At 29.5% G+C, this 24,823-nt stretch overlaps 1 protein-coding gene across 5 annotated transcripts in view; it reads left to right on the plus strand.

Annotated features, from left to right (window-relative positions):
• Window positions 1-24,823, plus strand: part of LOC118071318 (uncharacterized) — a 72,107-nt gene that overhangs the window by 41,069 nt on the left and 6,215 nt on the right. For all 5 annotated transcript variants that reach the window (XM_035090409.1, XM_035090406.1, XM_035090405.1 and 2 more), the window contains exons 3-11: window positions 12,369-12,432; window positions 12,562-12,821; window positions 15,122-15,185; window positions 18,884-18,979; window positions 19,384-19,484; window positions 20,411-20,542; window positions 20,634-22,637; window positions 23,351-23,477; window positions 23,613-23,720. In XM_035090409.1, coding sequence (XP_034946300.1) covers window positions 12,369-12,432; window positions 12,562-12,821; window positions 15,122-15,185; window positions 18,884-18,979; window positions 19,384-19,484; window positions 20,411-20,542; window positions 20,634-22,637; window positions 23,351-23,477; window positions 23,613-23,720 — 2,956 coding nt within the window. The remainder of the gene's footprint in view (window positions 1-12,368; window positions 12,433-12,561; window positions 12,822-15,121; window positions 15,186-18,883; window positions 18,980-19,383; window positions 19,485-20,410; window positions 20,543-20,633; window positions 22,638-23,350; window positions 23,478-23,612; window positions 23,721-24,823) is intronic.

Consider the following 24,823-nt stretch of genomic DNA (forward strand, 5'->3'; position numbering starts at 1 on the left):
TAATGCAGTCGTTAATAATTAAATCACTAACATGAATAAATTATTGATAGAAATAATTATAAGATTTAATACTTTTTATAAATAAATATCAATTCTTTTGAAATGTAAAATTGGAAATTCTATTATATTTATTAATGAATAATTTATTTATTTTTAAGTAATAAACGTGATTTTCTTAAAGATAAAAATAATTTTTCATCTCAATAAACATTATCCTTTTTATATACTCTCTTTCTGTTTTTCTGATGGAAATTATTTATTATTATTAGCTCTCATTTACTAGTTATTCTTAAGAAGATTGACATTATTATACCTTTTAGTAGAAAGTATAAATACAAAATAAAATGTATTTATTTCAAATATTTCTGTTATTATCTGCATTAATACTTAAAATGTCTCTTCAAAATTATTCCTTGTTAATTTTAAATTTCAATTTAATTTTAATGGCAAAAAAAAAGTCACCGTAAGAAAAAAAATTATCCAAAAACTTGTTAACTATAAAGCACTTTAGAATCTTATGAAAAATTTTAATTAGTAACAATAACTACAATTATGATATAACACTGTTCAAAGCCTCTTTGATCCACACTACTCCAAGGACGTCTTAAGCATGGGTCAAAGAGACCCTCATATTGAAAGCATTGAATAGCGAATCAATAATAGACATTTATTAAAATTATCTAAAATTGAGATAATTAAAAATTCATTTCATTTCTCATATTTAATTATCTTAAAATATTAAATCTAAAAAGAAAAACATCAATTTATGTTAAAATTAATTTTATGATGTGAGTATGTTAATGAATCGCAGATCTTCTGTCGCATAAATTACGATTTTTAGTATATTAGTTGCGCAGAGATATCCTTAAGGTCCTTGACGTTGTGTAAACGATCGATTTCAACATAACGTACAATTAAAATAGTGTCAGCGACAAAAGACAAGCATAGTGTGTGTGTGTGTGTGTGTGTGTGTGTAGAAAGGCTTGTCAATCAGTACACATATGGTTGTGCTTGAACTTCAAGTGTATCTTGGATATACTACTGAGCTTATCGGTGAATCGATTTGGTCACGATTAAACACAGCTTTGGCGATTAATAGTCGAGTAGACGTGTGTTTGACTCACGCTTGTAATTGGATATTTCCAATTGTTTTCACGTTTGTGGTGAATTTTAGGTTTTTTTTTTCTCATCAATACCTGCTTTGTGCTTTATAGATCTGATGTTCTGTTAGCTAGGAATTGAATTTCCTGAATGATTCAGTTGTAATTATTTTATATAAATTCATAAAAATAAAGTGGTTTTTCTTCACTAAAAATCCCATTTTCTCGTTGATTAGTTTTGTGAATTTTTTTTGTAAACGTAAAATATCGTTTAATTAAAGTGGTTGAAATCGACAATATACATTTATTTTCATAGTAGTTATTTTATTAAAAATGATCATTTAAATAAAGTTTTGAAAAAATATAGTCCACACTGCAAAATCCCAAGATTTCATAAACGTATTGAAATAACACACATAAAGTATGTACAATGTAAAATGTCCATAAACAAACTGTACATGATTTGTCGTTACTCTTTACACGTTTTATAGTGTGTAAAAATCTATAGTTTGCTTATGGTATTTAACGTTGAAGGGGCTTGGCGTGTTAAAAGTGTCTGCGAGAATAACACACTTGGATTTCCAGTGCAGTATGGGTGCAATTTAATTAACGAATTTAACCTCCCATTTTATTATACAAAATAATTCGCAGGTAAATGAAATGTAGGCGTCATTGTTATTAACAATGTTTGCCTGCTCGAGTCCGCACATTTTAATCAATTTTTAAAATATTCATAAATTGACAATATTTTATGGAACATTTTCTATTCTTTACAGTGCAACGAAAATTTCTGTCACCTCACTTTTTTTATTTTCGACCTACTTTTTGAGATATTTGATTTTAGAAAATGAAAAAGAGCGTGCTAACCATTTTCCAGTTACCATACCATTTGTTGGTATTACAGATTTCTGTCCAACCGATTTTACAACGATTTCTTAGCATAGTATTGATGAATTTTAAGAAAAATTTTAAATATAGGACTTTAACTGACAACAAACTGTGTAATACATAGGAGAAAAAAACAGTGATCGAATTTATCGATATTAATATTATAATTGGAGTGCTGTAAAAAAATAATAAAATGAATGAAATTACAGAATCAATGGTTTTGTTAATACTTTTTCATTATTATTAATAACGTTGTGTAGTTTTCTCTGAATTTAACACCATTCATCACAATTCCGATCGGGAATTTTTTATAATATGTTCAAGATATTTTGATTGATTTTTATGTCTAATGCACTTATTGTCATATCAACCGGAAGGTGAGAATTACTAATTTAAATGACATTTGAAATTTCTCTTATAAAGTTACGCGATTTGCAGTTATTCCGAAGAAAACATTATAAAAATCAACTGCCAGAATATGTGTTATTTTTACAATCTCTTTTTTATATTTAAAAATAAAAAGCTTTCTGTGGAAATCACAGAAATGTAAAATTATTCTTTTTAAAACTGATGTCAATATTGTACTAAAAGGGTTAAAAATGTCAATTTAAAATATATATCCTAGAGATGTTTCTATAAACGAAACGAGTTGAGAAAATGGTGGAAAATAAAAGAACCAATAGGATTTTTTAGGAATGAAAATTTTTAGAAGCATAAATTTTAGATTTTTTAGACACAAAAATATTAGATTATAAATTAACAAATAAAACATGCTATCATTAATTTTAAATTTTCGCGATTATTAGTCAATCATTAAAATAATTATTATTCATAATTAAAAGTTTTTGAATTGAAATTTATCTTTGTACCATTGATCACGAATTTATATTTCTCGACATCTAATTCTAGACAGAAAACTTGCTCCGATCTAATTAGTTCACAAAAAATTGCTACACAAGTCTCCAAAAAAAACCCTAGAGAAGTCATTAAAACCCAAATTAACCTGAAAAAAAATCAAAATTAAAGCATTGAAGTAATCCATACAACAAAAATCGATGTACATTAAATGTTAAAAAAGGATTTTTTAATTATTAAAATTAATGGTTTTTAACTGTTAATAAATATTTGATAACAATAAAAAAGCGTTAGTTATGAAAACATTAGTGGTTTTATAAAGAATAAATCTCACTTCATCGTAAAGAAATATTTTTTAACAGTTAAAAAATAATTTTTAACAATTAATCAACCGGCGTTCGCAGCGCCACCTATCCTTATATCAATCAGAACTGCCATATTTATCAATTCACCCTTCATAACCTCACTTTTTGCCTTATGCATATCTTTTATTAATAGAAATATGCATAAAATAGAACCAAATCCTAACCTCATTCAAATTTTATGTCATTTTATATTAAAAAAACCATATAATCCACAATGAAATATGAATTATATTAATTACATTAAATTCCTTAATAATTAAGAAGATTTATTAACTGTTAAAAAATATTTTTTGTACTGTAACAAAGCTATTTTTAATAGTTAAGATACAATTTTATAATTATTAACAAATATTTCTTAACAGTTACAAAGCCTCCTTTATTGTTACAAATATCTTCTATTATTTTTCGTTAGAGTAATTTCTTACTTCCATAAGTCGAGTAATTAATTTACATATATTGGTCGAACAATTGAATTTCATCGCCCATAAATAGTATCATTTAATTAATTGTCTAATTAACAAATAGATTAACAAGTAAACTTGGAATAGATGACAATGTTGAGTAGGTCAAAATCACTAGCATAGGCTGTGCTCCTAGTGCTACTGTTGGTGAGTTTCCAGAGTGCATTAAGGTCGCTGCAAGCTATCTTACAATCGAATGCACCAGATAATTAAGTAGACGAGCTGCAAACCTGCTTATCCAACTGAACTATGAATCCGTATAACTATATCATTATAACTTGTTCTTTACACCTCTCCTATAATTTATAACTAAAATTAATTCGTTCATCATCTTTATAAATATTTATTCACCCTGTGCACAAGTGTATTCACTAATTAATCAATTATAAATTATTAACATTTTCACACTCATCTCTATTTGTTATTCTTTTTTAATTGAGTTGAAATACTTCGTTTGGGTAATTTTTCGAATTATTTTTAAAGCCAGGAATTAAAACAATAAATATCTCGAATAGCATGATGGAAACAAAATAAAATGCATTTATGAAGACATCAAAGATTCATAAATTTCATTTCATTAAATATTTAAATAAACGCTTCAAGTTGGAGTAGTGACCAATTTTGGTATAAAATAGTTACTAAATACACCGATAGGTGGTGCTGTATTACTAGAAAAAAAGTAGAGATAAACGCCCGAGGCAGTAATGTTACATTTACTGTACTCCGTGAAATAATGTAATTTGCATTTCAAACGCTTCAAATATTGACCACTCAATTGACGCCATATATTGACGTGAAAGTTCACTTTCAAGGCAAGGATTACATGAATATCATTTATTAAATAATCGTAAAATAAAAGAGATATTTATTGATATTTTTATTAAATTGAAAAAATATTGGAAAATCATTTAAAGGATTGCAACTCCGATTTAAAATGTCCTGAAGGCAGAATGCAATTCATATACATCAGAATGAGTGGATTTTATTTGTTCAATTGATGGTAAAATAAAACTTTGTGTAAAAAGTGATTTATAAAATTAACATGTATCAATTATAAAATCGTTTTTTCATTAATCAAAATGACATTTTTGCTTATTATTAGTAATTTAATAAATGCCATAGAGAATAAAAGTAAAGAAAAGGAAAAAAAAAAAAGATAAAAGATGGAGAGAAAAAAATTAAAATCGAGATATGAGGAAAAATGAACACAAGATCGACGCGAGAGAGTCGACCTGAATTCCAGTACGTGACCTGAGTCTTAGTGACGTCACTAGCAACCCTCGTCTTCCTCATCTACTCTCTCACCCTTACCACCATTTTTAGTATTGCCACACTACTTAAGAATGTTCTTGTATATTATAAAATCGACCTCCACTCATCTTAAAATCTTGAGATACCGTCAACCCCTTTTATTACATTTTTCTTTCTTTTTCATTATGAGAATAATGAACAATTAAATTTTTCCAATAAATTTCTAAAAAAACCTCTTCGACCCTCAGTTGAGATTTAAAGAAATATTCTTTAGGATTGAGAAACATTATTATTTATCATTTGGCTTTTAGCCAATTCAATAACATTTATAAACGACTTGAGTAATCAGAAAAAAATCCCTAGATCAGTTATCTAATAATTTCTTCTCTACCGATTTTAGTTTGTTCTACAAAAATATTTGTAATAACAAAATTTCTAGTTCTAATTCATTTTTTGGAAGTCTCAAGTTGGCACTATATTGAAGTCTCTAGAACTGTTGCACTAGGGATTTTTTTCTCCCCAGAAAGACAATGTTTTTAGGGAAATTTTTTAAATTTTGATTGAATTAAAGAAAATTAGAGCTATTTGGTGATAATTATGAATTTTTATCGATAATTGGTTCATTTTTCTGTGCCAGCTAAATAGATTCAGTAATCAAGTTAGAAATTTTCTTATAAAAAAGAAGAAAAAGAAAAACAACAATAAACGATGCATAAATAATCTGGCGCGTCTTTCTATTACGTAGTGCCGCTAACATCTAAGATTAACTTGTCGTCGAGTAATAATAATTCACTGAATGCCATTGCGAAATACTCGAGGAGGTCACTGCTACATAGAATAAGACGAGAAAAAATAATAAAGAGCCATTGAATGGAAATAAAAAAATGTCTCCATTCAATCATAAATTTTTCTAAACACATAATAAAAAGAATTATTAAAAATAAATTATTATTAAACTGAAAAAGTTATTTTGTTTATCACGAAAAAAAGAGAGAAAGAAACGAAGCAACTAATCACATCAGATTTGCAATTCTGACCAAAGCGTAAACTGTCTAGTCACATAATCACAACAGACGGATATCGAGTTGGCTATCTGTATCTATTGTTATTGCTACCGGATGTAGTCCTTCACTATCTCTCATTCATTCGTTCTTTCTCTCTCTCTCTTCCTCGTTCTCGCCTTCTCTCGTTCCTTGCTACCCTTCCAGTTAATTTCCCCCTATTTGTACCTCCCTCTACTTGTTCTAGTATCAACCCCTACCCCGTACCCCTCTTCATCATGTCTCCCTACCACGATCTAATCTGTCATCTTGCCTGGAAAATCTTACACCTTCCAGGATACTCTAGCTCTCTTTTTGTGCCCTATTTTCTCTGCTTAACCCTTAAGTGCATAATTTTTTCTATTCAAAGGAAGAAAATATGTATGATTCAGAGTAATAAGTATATTTAAAGATGTATGACACTTTTATAAATTTCATTTTTAAAGCTTGAATTTGAGATGTATAATAAAGTAAATAATATTTTATTGATTTCCATCAAAAAAATATATCGTTTCTGATATATTTTATGAAACAATTGAACTTATAGTCCAGTCAATATAGGAGGCTTGGCTCCATTTGTGTTGAAAATTTTTGTACAAAGAGCAATTTTCAATTTTCTAATGTCAAAATATCCGTGATGACCTATAGAAAAAATTTGCCCAAAAACGAAAGTGCGCTGATTTTTTTTTATATGATTTTTTCGCATTTCAATGGTCCCGTGTATCTAAGCGAGACAGCACTATAGGCGGCACCACGCGCTAGAAAAGGACACAACTATCGGAATATAAAAATCGTATTTTCGATAAAAAAAATTGTAGTTTTCTTGTTCAATATTATTTTATTAATTATTTGATAAACAAAAAATGGATAAAAAATTGCTTCATTATAATAAATAATACATTTATTTATTATTTTCATTTATTATTTATTTAAATTGAATTTACTAAATTAATGTTAAAAATTTGAACGTTTTTTTATTTATTTATGCAAAAAAAATAGGCGTTACTGGGTTTATTTTCCTAAAATTAGATAAAAATTTTGGCAAAATGGAATAATGGGTGGTCCGACATGTTGAATGCGATGCTGACAGTAGTCATATGGAAACTTTTATTTATAATAAATAATTACAAATCAGTACAATTTCAATTATTACTAATTAATCGTTATTTAAAATTGGAAAAAAAAATTTAGGTACACATAATTTAAAGAACAAACCTATTTAAAAATTTTCTAGATGTACTGCGGAATTTAACTTGACATACATCCTTAAGAAAAATAGTAAAAAAAATCAAAGTACATATTTTCATATATTTTTATTGAAAAAACTTTTGAAACGGCAACTTTTTTTTCAAGAAAATAATATAAAACAAACAGATAAGTAAAAACTATAAACATAATCAGAGAATATGAATATTTACCGATATAATGCACTGACATAATATATTTTATGTACGAAGAAAAGTTCTCTCAATTTAATTTTAATCACAGACAGAATTTTTCAACATATATAAATTCGCGTCAACGACGCCCCGGTATTCGAAAATAACAGTTTCCTTCACGCAATTCGCTAACACCCTTTTTTTCTGCACACTTGAAAATAATACAACAAGACATCAATTACTACACAGCTAAGTCTGGATCCAGACTTATTAATCTCGAGATTAGTTAGAGAATACGGCGCAAAACGGCTTTTTAAATTTTAAAATGACTTATACACATAATAATGTAATTTAGGTAATACTTATATTTCCAAATAAATGTTAACTTTCGTATTAACAGCTTCGGAAGATCCATTTTGCCTCACTAAGTTACCAAAAATCGAAAAAGCCGTCTTGCCCCGTAATCCCCTAATTATGAATGTGTAAAAAGAGCATAAAATTATCGTTTCATTTTCGATACGCGATGCATTTAAGGGTTAAATATATTTTTCGAATATAAAAAACACTGTTTTTACTGCTGATTCTTTTATTGGAGATTCAAATGTTGATAAAGATAATTTTCGAGTAGAATTCGATCACAAAATAACGATATTTATTGTTTAGAAAAAAGTATAACAATAATTGCAACTCTGAAGAAAAAAAATAACTAGAATGAGTTGTATTGTACTTATTTTCTTTGAACGTACTCTTAGTCTGGATCAATATCTGCAATTTTTTTCTTTGCGTGCAATTATTGAAAAATATACTAGAGCCTTTATAAATAGAATTCGAATTATAGTAATTTGCACTAAACTTTATTCAGTGATTTATATTTAAAAGAAATATTACTGGATTTATGAGTAGCAAAACTATAGGTGTCACTACTATCGATGTCAATTATATCTATTCTAAGCCATACGAGTTTTGATATTAGGGGATGGAAGGAGGTACTTTATGTGCTTAGATCATATATTCATTGTGCACATCATTATCTGACTAGAAATTAGTTCGGATCTGATTTATCTCAAGTGAGATCAGGACCGGTTCAGGCTTTTTGATCCGAATATGATAGTAAACGTTTCACTTCTGTGAAATGGGCTGGATCAGTTTAACAAATCTGGTCCGAATTAGACAGATTTTTTTGTAAAATTATTAAAATTTAATTTTTTTTTGGTGAAACTGTAGTGTGAGGGTAAAAATTACTGTTCACATTGTAAAAATTACTAAACTGCATAGTAATTTTTACCCTTACACTGCAGTATTACCAAATTACCATAAAATTCAGGGTAATTTTTACTATACATTTCTCCGCGTATATTTCTTCTATTTAAGAAATATGCATTATTGAGCATATTTCACAGAATTTCTGCTAAAATGTCACCGAAAATTGTTCAATAGGAATTCGAACTTACGACTGCTAAACTCGCCCGAAATTAAAGTGTTGCCTTAATCCATTCGGCTAGTCATTTATTATTAAATTAATTACAATTTTATAGCTTTTTTTTAAAAAGAAAAACTAAAAATTCCCTAGAACGATTCAATTCAGGACATTAAATACGATGCTAATTTTAATAACGTTCGGTAACTGTTAAGGTTTTTAGTATTCGATTTAGATGAAAAATTGATCAGATGACCATACGGAGAACTTCTGATAGGATCTGATTATAATCCAAAATATCTGAACCAATTGCTAGTCAGGAAATTTGGCTGAACAGCGTTTTTCCGTGACTTCTACTGAATCTTTGGTCTCCTAGTACATAAAGAGAATTCGTTCACTAAATGTAAGTGCAGAAAGTGACAAATCCACATTTCGAAATTCAGAAGTAATAGTATATTTCACACCTAAGGAGGAAAAGTAGACTAGCTTAAACCACGTGTTTACCATATTACACCCGGTTTAAACTAGTCTGATTGTCCTCCTTAGGGCTGAATATGATTTTTCGTCATACCTGCGTGGAAAGTTTAACCTCTTTCTAATGGAAAAGTGAACTTTCCGCGCAGGTACGTCGAAAAAATATTTCTATTCGATAGTGGATTTTGAGTTCTTGTCAGTAAACTTGAGATTTAAAAGGTGTTTTAGTAAAATAATTAAACAGAAACATTTTTACTTCTAAATTTCGAAACGTGCACTTATCATCTTTGCACTTACATTTAGTGACAAAATTATGTCCATATATACTTACTCACCCGCAAGAGTAAACTCTAAAATTAAAATGATTGAGTATATTTTAATTACTGTATTTTGTTTTATAAAATAATATTTTTATAGTACAAATAATGGTAAAGACGCTGGCAAATAATTGTTTTCAGCAAAATTTCAATGAAAAATAAATAATTTGTCATTTTCTCTTGATTACCATGAACAAAAACCAAATAATGATTCGACGACAATTTTCTCTTTAATTTAACTCACTAAAATACTGAAATATCGTTAATAACTGAAATAAAATTATCATTAACAGCATTTCACATCAAATAAACTTCATTTTAATAGTGCAGTTAATTAAAATAATTGCACATGGATTGATAAATAAAAAAATTTCACACTTTTAAGAATATTTTAGAAGACAAAGCAAATCCAGTCAAGCTTTGAAAAGTTTTTGTTTTTATTATTATTGATTATTATTCAGAGTAATATGCATACAAGTTATTGTTTTCTGGTTCTTCTTAGTCGAAGTTTAGTTATTAATTGAGGATTATTTAGATCCCAATAGTGTACTGACTGAATAGAATATTATCCGAATGAATTATTTGAATACAATAATAGATTTCAGAGAATACAATAGTCTCATGAATATTCACGTAGTTCTAATCAATGCAAAATTGCAATATTCATTCTAAATACCCGCCCTTCACATTTATGAGGAAAAATCCCTAGCCAAAGCAAACAAGATTGGCTTTATTCAAAAAAATATTCGATCATAAGCTGTGGTTCAAAAGTCCGGATTTAAACCTTCAAGTTTCAATGTCTAGTTATTTATTGCTGTTTTTCAATGATCATTGATAAATCTCTAGAATCTTAAAATCATTCAACAAATCATTGAATAGATTTTTTTTCTAGACTTGATATCCATGAACTATTTTAAATAAACAAATAAATTATTCTTTCAGCAATAAACCATTCAATATCACCGTTTACTTGATCTGCTATTTGATAAGCTAAATTCCCTAGTGCATTCTTTTTTCCCCTAAATGTGATGAAAAATCTTCTTTATCAGCCATCGGTGAATAGAGAAATTGGTTAAGTAAAAATTGCTGAATCTATAAAATAAAGAAAAAGTAGAAGAATATTTTCTACATTCAAGTATCAATTATGTTGTTGAGTTGCGGATCCCAATTCTCATGAGACTTGTTCGCTATAGAAGCGAACGAACGAGTGAACCCTCCTTCAACTCTTTGCTCTCAAGTGGCAATTATATGTACGATCAACGATAAATCACTTTGTCCTAGTAAACTGTGACATCGGGATCTTCAATTTTTTATAATGATGATAAAAATAATCATATTGAAAAATGAATAAAAATAATTGGAAAACTTGAAAAATCCTATTTTTCCTGCTGAATGTAAGACAATAAAATTTCGAGTATTTTTCGCTCCAATTTCATTTTTAGGACTTTTTCATTTTGTCAACAAAGTGCTCGAGAAAATTAGGAATAACAATTTCTACACTGATAGAAGATATTTGTAACAATAAAGGAGGCTTTGTAACTGTTAAGAAATATTTGTTAATAATTATAAAATTGTATCTTAACTATTAAAAATAGCTTTGTTACAGTACAAAAAATATTTTTTAACAGTTAATAAATCTTCTTAATTATTAAGGAATTTAATGTAATTAATATAATTCATATTTCATTGTGGATTATATGGTTTTTTTAATATAAAATGACATAAAATTTGAATGAGGTTAGGATTTGGTTCTATTTTATGCATATTTCTATTAATAAAAGATATGCATAAGGCAAAAAGTGAGGTTATGAAGGGTGAATTGATAAATATGGCAGTTCTGATTGATATAAGGATAGGTGGCGCTGCGAACGCCGATTTATTAATTGTTAAAAATTATTTTTTAACTGTTAAAAAATATTTCTTTACGATAAAGTAAGATTTATTCTTTATAAAACCACTAATGTTTTCATAACTAAGGCTTTTTTATTGTTATCAAATATTTATTAACAGTTAAAAACCATTAATTTTAATAATTAAAACGGCTGTATGGAACTTCCAAGTTTTAATGCCAATAAAGATTACTATTATATTATTATTATTATAAATCTCTTTTACGGGTGTAATTAGTGACATAACTATTAACTGAAACAATGTCAAATTATGTTATTCATAGCAAACATCCATTACTTACAGAATAGTAAAGTTTTCCTCATGTTATACAAAAAAAAAACTATTCAACCTTAAACATAAATGGTCATTGGCAAGAAATTGTATAAAACAAAAAAACCTTACCTCATTAAATTTTCTATAGAATGCGAAAATTCCCTAGTATGAACAGTAAGTAAGTTATTGTGCTAGAAAAGTATAAATGAACGAAGAATTGGATCGCATTCATGATAAAATCTCACGCATACTCGGACTAATATGAGTAGAGGTGATGAATAATGCAAAATATGTAGATAGATGTTGGAAGAACTACTCACGGTCTTGATAAATCTGTTGAGCTATTTGATCATTCAGTTCATCATCATGTATCATAATTTTACTTGCACGTCCATGATTATACACATCCTGCTTGCTGTTATACGTATACGCCATTATCCTCCTATGCATATGGCGTCTATTATAATATTTATTGCGACAAAAACGTCAGTCGTCTCTCGTAACAACCGTAACGAATCTTAATTCAGCCCGGCCTATTTCACAATTGGCAATCGGCCGAGTCGTTATGCCAAAATATTGATAAAGTATTCATTGATATCAATCCTACTTAATCATTAGATAACTCTCTAATTTTCATGTCTTTCTTTTTTTGTTACAGACTTCAAGTGCTGAAATAACTGTTGACAATGCTGAACAAAATGCCGTGTTTGTCAGAATATCTGGTAAGTCATAAACATTATCTCCAACAGGAAGTGAATTCCTTGAATAAACACAATGCTTTCAGTAAACAAATCATGTACATTGTGATTTTGATTAATTTATTATAATAATAAACAATAAATTGTTTATAGAGGAAGCCGCGTTACCATCATCAGGTAATTCACCAGTGGCATCAGCAAATATGTCATCCGGTGATGAACCAGAAATTCTTCAAAGACGTCATTCAGAAACTGATCAAATACTCTTGGATAACTTGGACATTGAGAAAACTCGGACAAGACATACTGGCCGATTTCTTACTATGCACAAAAGAAGGCGTAAGAAACTTACTACCAGGTCATTAAGTCAAGAACCAGGTCTCTTGGATGATATTTTTCACGGACAAGTGCAGGTAATTTTAAAGTTCATTTATCTTCAATGATTACTAGAAAGTTTTTTAATAAACTTCAATTATTTAATGATTAATTTTAGCTATTTATAAAAAAAATAAAATATCATAGTTTTATGGTGGTGTAAGTGTCATGTAAAAATTTTATTAATTAAAACAGAAGAATATATTTGTAGAAGACAATCGAAATATCAAGGAATGTTATTCTGACTTTTTAATACTTGAATTTTAGTATCAAAAATTAAATATAAATAATTAGTGAATTTTATAACAGTTGAAGTATTAAGTTAAATTAATAATTAATTAATTATTAAATAATAATTCTAATAAACACAATGTTTCAAGATGACGGAAATAAGTAAGGTATTTTCAATAGTAATTTTTCCATACTTCTCTGTAAATTTTAGTGTTTTATTTTAAAACACTTGAATATGTTTTAAAATCGAGACAATGTTAGTCAAATGGGTGACGTCATATTAAAACACTTTTAATGTTTTAAAGTAAAACACTAAAATTTACAGTGTTGACCTTCTTGTTTTATACACTAATTTAAAAGGTAAACGAGTTTACATGTTATATTTTAATTACAAAATTGTCTTCCCCACCTATTTTTTGAGATATCAAGTTGGCACAAAAGTAATGAAACACTTGGTTTACGTTTTATATTTTTTTTTACTGTTATTACAATACAAAAAGCTTAGTCAATGATGTAATCACCATTAGTATCTTAGACTTCTTGCCAACGATCCAGCAAAGTTTGGATGCCTTTCGCCCAGAACTCTGATGGCTGTGCCTTGAAAAATTTGTTCAACTCCGCCTAGAGTGTTTCATTACTTTTTTGCCAACCCAACACTTACTATTGAAAATGTCAAAAATAGACAAGAGTAGAGCTAAAACGATAAGAAATGCATCATAAAAAAATTTATAAAATTAAATATTAATTAAGGATGTACGAGCGTTAATTTTTTCACGGAAGAATTTTTTGAAATTTTGATATTCGATTTATTTTGTATAATAAAAAATTTGATGAAAATGTCAGCACAATTGTGCCGCTAGTTTTTGAGAACTGTTAATTTGAAATTAATTTTTTTACACAGGCTCTTATGGAGATCACGTGATATTTTGCTAAATCTGCATTTACCTATTGAGTGGTAATACAGTTTTAATAAAATATCATAAGAGTAAAAAAATTTATTTCTGATTAATAGTTCTCGAAAACTAGCAGCACAATTGTGCTGAAATTTTTATAAAATTTTTTATTACACAAATTGAATCAAATATCAAAATTTCAAAAAATTCTTCCGTGAAAAAATTCAAATTGTTAGAAACAATGTGTAATTGTTAAGAGTCATATCTCATCATTAATAATATTATTTTGTTAGAGACATCCAAATCCATGTGATATACGCTATAGTTAATTGAAAAATACTATTTAATTGTTTATAACAAATTATTGTTGTTGTAAACAATGTGTAAATGGTGAAAGTCATATTTGCTTGTGAACAATAATGTCTAGTCAATATTGACTTCATTTTCGAATAAAATTGTTATTCTTCCGCTTAAAGGTATTTTAAATAGTTCATCTTTTCATCTATTCATTATTAGTTTTTTTGTTATAAAAAAAACGGCTCAACCGAATTTGTTCAAATTTCTTCCAGATCTTCTCTATAATAATATCTTTCGAATAAATTTTAGTTGAAGTTGATATCTCAATCCGTTCTTGAGATATCGAAAACGAAAAAAATGCTGACATCCGTACAGACATACGTACGTACGTACACACACAAATAATTCTAAAAATTAGTCAGTATGCTTGCAAATATCTTGAAACGTGGAGATATGTTGAAAATTCAAATTTCACCATTCGACCCAATTACAATAACTTCCTAATGTGAAGTTAAAAATATTTTCATTTTTTAAATAGTCTCTTGATTCCTACTGATGTAATTTGAAATAGCTCAACACACGAATTATTTGAAAAATTCGCTAATTGGTTAATAATAAAATTGAATAAATAAAAATGATCAAGATGTTTTATTTTTAAACTTTTTCATTATTAATAAACATATTAATTTTCAAGGACTAAGAAGATAATATGAATGTGTAATTGTATGTAAACATCGGTTATAATTGCAGTAATTAATAATTAATCATGAATGTTTATAAAAAAACTTACCGTACTAAGTTGGTGTTTATCATCTACTATTGATGAGTTACTTTAAATAGCATGAATTACATCTGTTTCGTGCTTGCATGTCAATTGTTGTGTACACAACTCATTGTGTTTTATTGAACTGTTGCAGTGCGTTCTGCAGAGGGCCGGTCACTGGCGTTTCAACGCTTTCACCCTGGAGACTGTATCAGGAGGTGAGTGCACCCACAGGCATTCGGTGGACATCGATTTTCCCTATGCTGACGCCATTTTTACTTTCCTTGCTAACTATTGCCGATTTTTCATAAATTGTTTATTTTTTAAAGCTTTATTTCAAAAAAGTTCTGCTATTTTGGTGTCAATGAGCAACTTTAAATGGATATCATCGTGATAAAGATGGTTAAATAAAAATTCTATTGATTAGAGTACTTCAAAAATGACTCAATAATATTAAATCATTTTAAAACATTCACCTTTTAAAGATTTTAAAACATAGTGTTCCTCATGAAGTTCAAACTCATTATTTCTTTTTTTATTTAAACTTTAAATAAATGTTCATAAACTCTTCAGTAAACCCACACTGTATATGTTAACATACTTATATTGCAGTAATATAACATGAAAATAACATAAATTTTCATGTTTCTTATTTACTGACTGCAAATCCAAGTGTTTAACAACTAGACATTTAAAGTGTTTACAGTGTTAAGCATCATAAACGACGAATGGCATTTTTGTAGACGACTTTTAAACGCTTCTTGCCGTTTACCAAAGTGCTGTAATTTGTTTATGACGTTCAACATTGTGAAAAGTGATGATTAGTTATAATTTAATTGAGAAAAATATGATTTAATACAAACAAAAAGTGGTCCATAATCCTGATTGTCTCTTCTACTGTTTTAAACAAATAAACAATGTGATTGATTGATTGCTAGTGCCAATCCAATTACTTAATTAATTTATCATTTGATTCGATTCAAAATTCAGCAAATAGTCACTGATTTGCAGTAATTTTTACTGATTCAGTTTAAGTGAGAATATACACATAAATATATAGATATTCTCTTAAAAATCATAGCATTCAACTCTACGAGTTTTGAAACGTGAAAGTACAGTGAGCTGTAAATACTCTTTAAAAAGTAGTGGAATTAACCTATTGAAACCCATGCTAAATCTACGACAGATACCCCTGGTAGGGTATGCCAGTCTTTCCAGTAAATAAAGTTATCATCCAGTCATGGCTGAGTACAAAACCATTACTGGATGATAACTTCCTGCCAGTCCCAATACTGGACCAATAATGGCGCTGTTCCTACTAGGGACCGTTAAACTGAATATTGGATCGATGGCAAAGCTCAAAAATTAATTTAGTCGTGTTTTTTTTGTCAATTCCATCTGTTTAAACGAATAGATTAAAAAGTTGAAATTATAGAAAAATAATATCACCATTCGATTCTACAGAGAAAAATATGAAATAAATTTATCTTTAATTTTTTTTGTCAAATTTCATTTTCTTACTTAAAAAAACGTTTTCTTTATACCCTGGTCGAAAGTACGTGCTTTCGGCTTCAGTTTTGAGGCAGAAAGCCTAACATTTATGCTTCGCTAGAAATACTCGCGCGCCATCTACAACAGCAGAGCGAAAGAGTTCTCTCGTGCACACTGATACGTAAAACTGCCGCCAGTCAGTAGTAGCTAATAACTGTGATTGCATATAACCTCAAAAGTTATTAGTCTTTTTTTAATGAAGTTGTAGTTGTTATTTAATGATAAAAAAGATGAATGACAAATTAGAGGAAGATTAATATTAAATAATATGACAATTTTATTACATAACTACTTAATATTAAATAATAATATCATTCTATTTTATTTTTGATGAAAATAAAGATATATTTGTGCAATTAAAAAAGTTATTCTATTCGTGTTTTTTTTATGAATTGATGCCTGCCCCCGACCAGCAACACTCGCTTCGCTCGTGTTACAAATGTCGGGGCAGGCATCAATTTTTTTAGATGCGATACATATAATGTTTTTCCGTACTTTCGACCGGCTATAAAGAAAAATAGTATACACCACACGAGCAGAAGTTTGAAAGCTCTAAACTGCACGACATGATGCCTTCGGCTTCTCCTCGTCATGGCGCGCAGTGCAGGAACTTCAACTTTCTGCCCTTGTAGTGTAATATACTTTTCTTACTACTTCGGTCGAAAGTACGTATTTTGATCCCTGGTTTCAGAGAAGAAAATCTAATTTTTATTCCTTGGTCAAGCTGTTCGCGCGCCATCTAGCATAGCGGGAGTAAAAATTTAGCCGCGTACACCGACACACAATACATACGTAAAAATATCCCCTCTATAATACTACCACTAGAACCCGCGACGCGTGCATCCATAACTTCGACGTTTACTTGCAATGATATAACCTCACATTTTGTTCACACTCATTAAACGCTAATTTTAATTAATAAATTATACTCATAGAGTTGTAATCAATAAAGTGTAGTGAAAGTAAAGTAAAGTATAAGAAGTAAAAAATCTAAGCTATAATTGATAAAATTATCTCAGTTGTTATAAAAATATTTGTAATTGTAATACGAATAAATAGCCATGTTTAAAATGTAAGCTCTATTTGTAGAAGTATTTGATTTGATGCCTGCCCCCGACCAGCAACACTCGCTTCGCTCATGCTGCAAATGTCGGGGCAGGCATCAATATCTATTATCTAACACATGTCATTGTTCCGTACTTTCGACCGGGTAGCAAGAAAAATAGTATACATTACACGGGAAGAAAGTTTGAGAGCCCTGCCCTGCGCGCCATCTTGCCCGAGGCTTCGCCTCGGGCAAGATGGTGCGCAGGGAAGGAAACTCAAACTTTCTTCCCTTGTAGTGTAAAATACTATTATAAATCCTTGGATGTTTCTCCTCTTATGAACTACACTACAGTTAGGTTGATTTTGAGAAATTAAATCGTATGAAAAATTCAACTTTCTTAAGACATGCTTTATTGTATTTGTTAGTATCTGCTTCATTGTTGCTAGCAATGTTGTGTAGTTCATAAGAGAGGAAATATCGAAACCAAATGTTTATAACATTTTTTGAGCAAAAAAATGAAATCTGACACAAACATTTAAGAGGGATTTGCCAAAACAACTCAGTATCGTTCTTCACAATAAGAGTGGAAACATATCACATTGAAAAAAAAATTTCTTGTTTAACAATATATACACTGTAAATTTCAGTTTTCCAAAATGCATTATTTTAATGCAGATAAGTGTGTTAAATATGACGTCATCCATTTGATTAACATCGTAGTCACTTTTTACACACTTAGATCTGCGTTAAAAGTGACTACAGTGTTAATCAAATGGATGACGTCATATTTAATACACTTATCTGCATTAAAATAATGCATTTTACTGGGATTTACAGTGTATAAAAAAGTTTGTTCCAACTTCCTTTTGGCGCTATAAAATTGAGAGACATTGATAGAAATTTTTTTTTTTCCTTTCAAGTAATTAGCAATAGCTTTTATATATACGCCATTTTTTTAGCTAAGATTTCATAGTTTCGAATACAACTAGAAAAACTATTAAATTCAATGTATATTGATATTATTTATTCACTTAAATTTTTTACTCAACAATTTCAACTAACTTTTGGAGTTCACTGTATGTCACGATTTGAAATTTAGAAAATTGTGTCTATTACAGTAATTTTTCACTGAAAAGTTAATAATAAATCTATCTATAACAAACTACTTATTTAAATAAGATGTGTCTAAAATTATCTTAAGAATAGATCTTACATTTATTTTATAAATTAAAATATTAAATTTTTTCATAATCATTGAAATAATTTAATCATATACTGTTAGAGAATAAATTTTCATGCTTATATTATCCTTTTCAGGTCGTTCACTACCAGTATTATGCGTCCATTTGTTCCAATGGTACGGACTTCTCCAACACTTCAATCTGGATGTCGTGAGGGTGTGGAAATTGTTCGGTAAATAAATTTTTTCTTTTGTTTAAACCAATCTATCCTCCTGCATCTATAAAACTTTCAGAACCTTTAGAATTTATTTTCACGGGCTTTTTGACATTATTTGCATATGCAATTTATGCTAAAATTCCTGAACTAGGGTGTGGTAACCTCTACTTTTCTACTTATGTTTAAAAACTTTTACCCAATAATTGATAAACGTAACTTTTCTGAAAAATAATTCACTATTTTTTTTTTTTTAATCGTAAAAAAAACTTTTTTCAATTACTATTTTATCTATTTAATTCAAGTAGTTGATTAGCTTATTCTCCATGGTTTTCAATATAAATAAGTAGCACTAAAAAGTAATAAAGAACATAATTACGTGATAAGTATTTTTTTTATTCATCATTATTTATTATTTTTAGCTCTAATCGAAGAAGGCTATCACAGTACAAATCCCTACCACAACAGCATTCATGCAACAGACGTGACACAGGCCATGCATTGTTTCCTCCAGGAAGAAAAGGTAACGATTTATATCATTTTTATTAATACCAACAAATTTTTCATTATTTTATTCTCTACAATAGAATAAAAAATTAGAATTAAATTTTCTCTACCATTTAATGAAAGACAATAGAAAAATGCACTTTTCCAAACCATCATCAATAAACACTTATTTTCCACCTTAAAATAACTAAAAAATTACACATTTTATATTAAAATATGAATTACATTCTAGTCCAGTTAATATGCTTTTCAAAATAAAAGTCCGTTAAACATTAACCGATTTCGTTCATTAGGTTGTTTTTAGTGACGGCAGACATTAGTATGAATTTGTGACCACATGGTAAAATGTGCTTGTTTGTTTATAAAAAAATAGCTTTTTTTGTATTGAATATCTTGAAAAAAAAACGCATCGGAGATCGAGACATGATGCGTATAATTTTTTAAGATTTTCACGAGAAAAACAATGAGACCAGTCTTAACTCTCTACGACTAATGGTTTTCGAGATATTTAATTGTTTATGTCAAAAGTACCACTGTTTTTTAAACAATTGATCGTAGCTCATCAACAAATGAACTTTTGGAAGTTTTTTATTTTTTAATCGGAAGTTACATTCATGCCAAATATGTAAACCAACTTGACATTGATTAATTGTCATTACTTTTTGAGATTAAAGAAACAACACGCATTATGGCAAACTCTATCAAATTCGCATGTTTCGAATTAGGCTGTTTTTTGAAGCATATTGGACTCTACAAAATTTAATTAAAGGGATACTTTTTATTTTATTCAGTAGTTATTTAATTATAAAATTTTTTAATTTTGTTCCTTTTTTCTTTGAAAATTTTGTAGAGCTTTTTCAAAGTGTCTATACTTCTCTTCCCATGTAATAAAATTACCTTAAAAACTTTTTTTATTTTTGATAATTTTATTTTTTATTACAGATAAAAAAGCATATTAACAGCTTGGAAATAATGGCATCGCTCATAGCAGCAGTTACTCATGATTTAGATCATCCAGGAGTCAACCAGCCATTTTTAGTTGCTACTAGTAATCATTTAGCAACACTTTATGAGGTAAAATATCACCCAAAAGTATTATTAAATCCTAAAAAATGGGAAGGACCTTTAGATAAAAATTATAAACTCAAATAATGTTAACTTTTAGAACACTTCAGTGCTGGAAAATCACCACTGGAGATCAGCAATAGGTTGCTTACTGGAAAGTGGAGTTTACGAGCAACTTTCTCCAGATTTGCGACCTGAACTTCAGCAATATATAAGCTCGTTAATTCTCGCCACAGATATAACTCGACAGCAGGAATTTCTATCACGTTTTAAAAATTACTTGGATAAAAACCTATTGGACATGAAAATCGCAGAGAATCGCCATTTCATTCTTCAAATAGCTCTTAAATGTGCCGACATTTCAAATCCATGTAGACCTTGGGACATATCGAGAAAATGGTCGAATAAAGTTTGTGAGGAATTTTTTAGACAAGGTGATTACGAGCGACAATTAAATCTTCCAGTGACACCACTATGTGATCGTTATACCATAAGTATTCCTAAAATCCAAGTAGGATTTTTTGAATTTGTGGTAACACCTTTATACCAAGAATGGTATAGATTTCTGGGTGATGGTTTAAGTGTGACATTGATGGATCACTTAAGAGCAAATCAAAAGCGATGGGAGGAGTTGATAACACAAGAGAACATTGAGGATGCCAAGACAGAGATGTCGGATTTGGAAGAAGCTAAAGACACGATAAGTAGTGATGAGGAAGTTGAAGGAATGCAAGCGGAAGACTCAAGCAGTGATGTATTACTTCCAGAGCCAGCAGGTCCATCAACATCATCAACATCCCGCCGATCAAGTCTACCAGTTCAAATATCTATTCAGCTAAGTGGAAGAAGACACTCGGTGCCTGCTAACATGTTAAAAATATTACCATCACCGCGAGCACATCGTCGGGAAAGCATTCCTGCTGATGACAAGACCAAGCAGTCACTTTTAAAACGTGATAGCCTCAATAAATTGAGCTCCCTATCGCTATTGTCATCTAGAAGTAGTCTGATCGATTCTGCGGTGAATGATAGCTCTGGAGAGCGACCAGTGAGTGCAGAGAATCTCCTACCTGAACCTAGCATCGCCAGCATCACTTCTAGTGTCAAAGCTTCAAGGCTATGCTGTGTTTTGCAACCTGAATGCCGTACTACTAACAAGCAGTTGACTCGACAGCAGACATTCCCACCATTACAACCTTACGCGAGGACGAGATACATGTCTACAACTGCTGAAATGTCTAAATGTCGAACTGATACCTTAATGGAGGCTGAGAGTCCATCTAGTTCAATCTCCAGTCCATCTAGGGATAAATCAAGAAACTCTGAAGACTCAGGACGTAGAGAAAGAAAAATTAGCACTAGGTCTTATACAATAACTGACTCAGTATCTAAAAGAAGAGAATCATCGTTTGAAAATCGGCTGCATGTTGAACCAAACTACGTTGCTGAAGGTCTAAGACGTCATTCGATTCAGTATACACGTACTGACGATTCAATTGGTAAAGGTATTAAACATAAGAGACCGTCTAGTGCTCAAGATGCTGATCCTGCGCAGATATTTTATGCTACGCTTACTGGAAGTATTGGTGTAAAGCAAAAATCAATGGAAAGTGATTCAGCAGCTACATATGCTAGTTCTAGATCAGTTTCTAGATCAAATTCTGATCAAAAGTGGATGCCAGATCCAATGCTCAAGGTATCTGATGCTGAAGAATCAACTAAGATCCATGAAAATCGACGATTTTCATCTTCAGCTACTGAAACTAAAATTGTTATGACTGATAGTAGTGGCAGAAGATTTACTACTATTCCTGTGGCTTCTGAATTACCTTCTCCCAAAGTTTTCTTTATTGGAAGTCCTCCAGAGTCACCACCCAGACTTAAAAGTGTGTCTTCCGGCAGTGATAGCAGTAGCGAGATAAGAAAGAACATTGGAGAGAGCTTGGAGGGTATTTCAATGACTGTTAAGAGAGACTCAGAGGTATTTAAATGTAAAAGCTCTAAGATTCCTAAACTGGAAGATAGCAAAATGAAAGAGAATGTTGATCCTAGAGGTATTGAAGATTCGAGTAAAAATGTTGGAACTACTAGACGCACAAGTCAGGTAAGAATATAATTTTTTAAAACTATTTTTATGGAAAACACAGTTTTTGTCATACCTCCACGTAAACTTCAATTTTACTCCCTGTTCCGAGGCAGTAAAGCCCGACCTTTCTTCCTTGCATTAAATGACAACGTTTCGCTTTACTAACCTCTAAACTGAGAATAAAATCGAAATTTTCATGACAATATGACAAAAAGATGTAATCACACCATTTTTCCTCACCCTTCATAGAAAGTGAAGTTTTTCTCACTATTGCATGACTCTTATCATAATATATAATTGTCTCACATAATATTAATATTTGTTATAAATTTGATGATACTACCATTTTAACGTCTAATTCGATAAACAATATATTCCGTACCTAGGGAGGAAAAGTGGACCAAATCAAACCATACATGAGATTGCATGTCGTATTAGTTTTTAGATGCTTCTTACTTTGAGTTAAATATTATTTTTCACCATACCTGCATCAAACAATTCACATGGGTAAAAAATGATATATTACTCACCAAGGGAACAAAGTATGATATTTCGACCTTCTTAAGAATGCAGGAAAATGATATTTTGCTCACTTGTGTATACAAAACTATAAACTCAGTAAAAATGATGTACAAACAAGTTGAAATGATGAATTATTCTTCTTTGATAAGCAATATTGTATTTTCAGTATCAAATTGAATTTTCATTAATGTAAAAAAAATATTTTACAGAGTTGGGCAAGAAGGCGAGGCTCAGCGCCAGTGAGTTTGATGTCAAGATTGGATGACGGACCATTAGTAGTTTCAAGAGGAGATCATAGACGTGGATCAGTTCCTACAGACATCAGCGAGCATCAAGGTATATATAGACATATACAAGGAAGTAGGTGTTAAAAAATAAATAATTTCTATTTAAAACTCTCAGACATCAAAGATGATCAAGTAAATATGATAAATCTTATTTATTTACATTTTTTGTCATGTTAAATCGTAGGTGGATCACTGAGATCAGCTTTAGGACCTAGAGAAGAAAATTTACCATCACCAAGACGTGCTAGTCTTCCTCAAGAAACAGCTTTCAGCAGTATAGGTGTTTTAACTGGTAAACTATCAACCCATAATTTTTGATGAATTTACCAAACGAGATTATTTTTTTTCTTTTTTAAGTTGTTTAGCCAACATAACTTGAATATTTAGAATAACAAAATATTGGGAAAGATATCTAAAATTATTAAAAAGTAAAAAATATTTATTTTTAAAAAAAGTCAACATTTATTATGTCCAGCTGAACAATTAGAAGATGAAGACGATCTTTTTATTGAAAAGCTAGTTGCTGAATTTCAGCATGGCTGAAAATTGCAAGAATTGTTCTTGAGGTTGCTACAAATAATTAGGAATAGTGAAAACAAAGTTTCAACCCCAAGGAAGAGTTAAAACTATCGAAAAACTACTTTAAATCTGTGGAGAAGAGACTTTTTAAATATTGTACTATCTTTTAAGATAGTTATAGCACTTGACCAAAGTCTGCAAATAAATTTAATATTGAAATATGATGTTCTTAAGATTGTCACGAACAAGTTACAAGCAAAAAAAAGCTCAGTCATGGGGCATTTTGATGAAAAAATCGTATTTAAAAATACAGTTTTATGCATTGACGTAAATGAGAGTGAGAGAGAGAGATAGTACTTTCGACTTTATCGTTCAATTTTCCAATCTTCCCTACTGCAAATACTTACGAAAAACGAAATTATTAATTCGGGAACGTTTTCGAATAGATATTTCACCAAAAAAATTGCAGCTGTTGAATATTTAATAAAGAAATTATTAATTGAAAACTATAGAATCATACATTTCACGTTCACAATATGGCCAATATGAAAGTCACCTTTAAAATTAATTATCAAATTTATAGTAATAATTAACAAAAAATTCAATGAATTATCCTTCGTTTTATAGAAATTCAATAGGGCCCCCTCAAAGCCCCCATAAAATCCGCTCTTATGTGCTAGAACTACCTTAAATTATTTTGAAGCTAAACTAAAAGACGCAAAGGATAAAACCTTTGGGACCTTTTTTATGTAAAATTAAAAGATCTTCAATTTTTATTCGTAACTTTTTCTCATATCTTTTTTGGTTTACAAGATAATCATTTTAATAATATTTTGTGAAATGTTCAACCATGCTGAAAAATTCCGATTTCAGAAC

The sequence above is a fragment of the Chelonus insularis genome, unplaced genomic scaffold (assembly GCF_013357705.1).
Source record: "Chelonus insularis isolate UGA/USDA-ARS -01 unplaced genomic scaffold, ASM1335770v1 contig_77_pilon, whole genome shotgun sequence".
Lineage (NCBI taxonomy): Eukaryota > Metazoa > Arthropoda > Insecta > Hymenoptera > Braconidae > Chelonus > Chelonus insularis.